The 3,424-nt window shown below is 58.7% G+C and overlaps 3 protein-coding genes across 3 annotated transcripts; 1 reads left to right on the forward strand and 2 right to left on the reverse strand.

Annotated features, from left to right (window-relative positions):
• Positions 1 to 3: 3 nt before the first annotated feature.
• ACA1_334770 (uncharacterized protein) lies at positions 4 to 830 on the reverse strand (the record flags this gene model as incomplete). The annotated part of the gene is made up of 2 exons (XM_004333052.1): positions 4 to 530; positions 626 to 830. Coding segments are annotated over 2 exons (732 nt in total), but the record flags the coding sequence as incomplete, so codon positions are not given.
• A 502-nt stretch (positions 831 to 1,332) lies between these two features.
• ACA1_334780 (elongation factor 2, putative) lies at positions 1,333 to 1,763 on the forward strand (the record flags this gene model as incomplete). The annotated part of the gene is made up of 2 exons (XM_004333053.1): positions 1,333 to 1,371; positions 1,470 to 1,763. 2 exons carry the CDS (start codon positions 1,333 to 1,335, stop codon positions 1,761 to 1,763), a joined length of 333 nt encoding a protein of 110 aa, XP_004333101.1.
• A 789-nt stretch (positions 1,764 to 2,552) lies between these two features.
• Positions 2,553 to 3,065, reverse strand: ACA1_334790 (ribosomal protein L32, putative; the record flags this gene model as incomplete). The annotated part of the gene is made up of 2 exons (XM_004333054.1): positions 2,553 to 2,864; positions 2,976 to 3,065. 2 exons carry the CDS (start codon positions 3,063 to 3,065, stop codon positions 2,553 to 2,555), a joined length of 402 nt encoding a protein of 133 aa, XP_004333102.1.
• Positions 3,066 to 3,424: the final 359 nt, after the last annotated feature.

Below are 3,424 nucleotides of genomic sequence, written 5' to 3' on the forward strand. Positions count from 1 at the left end.
ACTGTGATTCGACTGCTTCCTGACCCACACGGCCAGGCCGACGGCCGCTGCACCGATCAGGCCGATAGCAGCCAGCACGCCCAGGACGATCCCCACCGTCGTGCCCGCGTCACCGTCATCACCGCCGCCCTTGTGAGGTGGGAAGGGTGTGGGCTCTTCCGCGCGGCAGCCGTTGAGCCCGAGGGTGAATACGCGCTCATCGGGCTGGTTGTGTACGACCCAGCTGCCAGGGCGGGCCGCGACTGCCAACCCGCGTAGGACGGTCAGGGGCAGCTCTGGGTCTTGCACGGCGGGGGTATTGCACAGCCAGCCCATACTCCCGGGCAGCATTGCCACCAGCCAGTAGTGGCCCGGTGTGAGCAGAATGCCCTCGGGCCGTGTTGAGTTGAACGTCCGCCGCTCCCTCTCGCCAGAGACCACGAACGGAACCGACGCCACATGGAAAGTAGCGTTGGTCAGCGCCGGCCCGGGGCCTGGGTTGGAGGCTTGGTCGCTGTGGATCGCCAGGGACTCGAGTACCGAACCGTTATCTGCGTAGGGCGACGTACTTAGAGAAGAAAAGAAGAAAGCGCATAAAAACGTCGGGGCAACAAAGAACGAAGACGAAGGCGTGAGGTCGGGGTACGGATTGTCCAGAAGTGGGAAGTGAAGGACGTGACGCGGCTGGTCTTCTTCACATGAAAGCTCTGCGCCAGGCCGCTTGCGATGTAGATGTCGCTCCGCCCTTCAGGAAAATTCGCCGCCAGCGGACCGCCACAGCCCTCTTCGCCAGCCGCCGAGGAGACCAACACACAGCACCACAACACCAACACCAACACCGCCCTGTCCATCTTATTAGGTGTGGTGTGCTTCGCCGTTGTGACCGCGGTTTGTCTTGCCACAAAGGCACAATGTGAAAATTGTTTACATTCCTCCCCTTGTTCCAAGCTGGCCTTGTCCTGCCAGTCCATGCTCTCTTGGTCAGGCGAAAAGTTGGGCTTTGTGGGGGGGGGGGCGAAAAGGTAAGCCAACAGCACCTGACAAACAGTCACCACAAACGAGCTCGTGAAGGCGCAACTGTACAAGGCGCAGGACAACATCCGCAACGTTGCAGGAAGCCCTCGGGGGGGAGGGCCCTGCTGGCGTGTGCGTCCCAACCGACAACGTGCTTCAGGACTGGCCAGACGGTCCGCATTCTGGCCCGGAGTACATAACATACCCGGCCAGAAGGTGTGTCGCACCTCTCCCCCGCCACAGCCCCGCCCCCTCTCGGTTCTGAGGTCACTCTTTCTTGCGTGTGACGTTGTACGTTCGGATCTGTATGTGAAGACCATCCAGAAGGTGTGCATCGCCATGGGCAGCTACTTCGATAGCATGGCAGCGTGCCTGCCGGTAACACGGCGTGCCTGGTCGGTCTCGATCAGTTCCTTATTAAGTCCGGCACCTGTGCGTCCAGTGCTCCATCGATGAGGTCCCTGCCGAAGCGGTAGGACAGCCCGAGCGCGAATGTTGGTGCCGCTCTCGACGGCGTCGGCCAGGCCCTCGGGGAAGGGGTCGGCCGACACCTGCTGGGGTCGCGCAAGATCTGGTGCTGGGGCCGGAGACGACCGGTCGACGCGACCTGGGGCATTCCGTCGGTGAGCGAGATCAAGGACTCGTTCGTGAGCGCCTTCCGATGGGCCACGCGCGAAGGAGCCCTGTGCGGCGAGGTCATGCGCGGTGCGCGCTTCAACCTCGCCGACGTCCCGCTCCACGCCGACGCCATCCACCGTGACGCCGGCTAGATCATCCCCACTGCGCGCCGCGTGCTCCACGCCGCTCGCCCGAGGTTCAGGGCTCATGAGCCTAGTGCGTGTTCGACCACTGGCAGGCCATGAGCGGCGGTCCGCTCGACCCCAACAGCACGGTCGGTGAGGCCGTGCTCGGTGTGCGCAAGCGCAAGGGTATCAAGGCCGAGCTCCCCACCGCCGCGGCCTTCATGGACACGCTCTCTTCCCCCCTTCTCTTTCCTTCTCAATCCCAGCTCTATCGATCGCGGCTGAGGAGATGGTTGCCTCTGCAGACCACCCCACGGCTCGCCGGACAGAGGAACGCGAAAGTGCTTCGCAAGTGCTCTGTTGGAGGGTCTTCCAAACACATCAACTTCTCACCGCGCACACGTGTACATGGTTTGCGAAATGAAGTGTGTTTCTCGTTGAGTTCCTTTTGGTGGTTGGCGGTAAACGCCCAATGCCCGCTACACCACGCCACAACAAGAAAATAATCAACACTCAGCGAGAGCAGCAAACGCAGCAGACAATGAGCAGTTTGAGTAGCATGTTCAACTACACGGAAATGGCGTCCATCTTTTGGATGCTAGCCATCGTCGCATTCGTTGGTGGATCCATCTTCTGTGTCGCAGCCTCCCTCGCCGACCACGAGAGTCGCGCCCCCGGTGGCAAGCTGCGTGCATCTTCCACCAGAGAAACTCAGCGCATGCTATAAATGTTATAAAAAAATGATAAAAGATATGAGAATAAAGATTTCTGTGGGAAGAACTGTATTTAAGAACAGACAGGGTGAAGGCTTCTCGTTTACGAGCTCTCCTCGGTCCTGAGCCTGGCGCTGGCGTTGGTCACCTTGACGTTCAGCTGGGCGGCCCTCTCGATGATCTCCCTCCTCTTCTTGGAGGAGACGTTGTGGGCGATCTCGGCGGCGTACTTGCGGTTGTGCATCAGGAGGAGCTCGAGGTCGTTCACGTTGTAGACGCGGAAACGGTGGAAGCCGTTGGGCAGCATGTGCCTGGTCTTCTTGTTCGATCCGTAACCGATCTTGGGCATGATGAGGGAACCCTTGAACTTCCTCCTCACCCTGTTGTCAATACCGCGGGGCTTCCTCCATGAGGTCTGCAGGATGACGGTGATAAAGAATGAATAAGGTAAGCATTGATGAATTGGTGTGAATTAAAAAAAGATGCTATGAAGGGAATGGAGTGGCAAAAGGATGGCAGCACTTACCTTGACGCGGAGGAAAAGATCGGACTGGAAGCGGGCGATCTTCTTGGTGCGCTTCTTCACAATGCGCTTCTTGATGAGGGGCTGAGTCATTCTGTAAATGTCAAGCGGATCACAGGGTAAGCATCACGGCGAAGGTGCTCCCTCAGCCTGTTCACCAGGGGAAGGCGTGTGGGCCTCAAAGATCGTTGGATGGGGGAGGCCGAACCTGGGCTACCCTACGCTGCTGCGACGGACGATGCGAGATGGAGAGGGAGAAAAAGAGAGAAGGTTGGAAATCCCGGAAAATACGGCTTTTGTCCTGTGGCTTGAATGCCTGGATAAAACCGGCTTCTTCCGGAAGAAATCAGCCTTTTTCCTTGCAATAAACAAAAAAAATCCCAGAGGAGATTTTGGATCAGAGTGCGCATCAGCGGCTGAAGTGGAAGATGGCGACGCTGGCAGCCAACATC

Source organism: Acanthamoeba castellanii (assembly GCF_000313135.1).
Source record: "Acanthamoeba castellanii str. Neff unplaced genomic scaffold scf7180000084586, whole genome shotgun sequence".
NCBI classification, from domain to species: domain Eukaryota; phylum Discosea; order Longamoebia; family Acanthamoebidae; genus Acanthamoeba; species Acanthamoeba castellanii.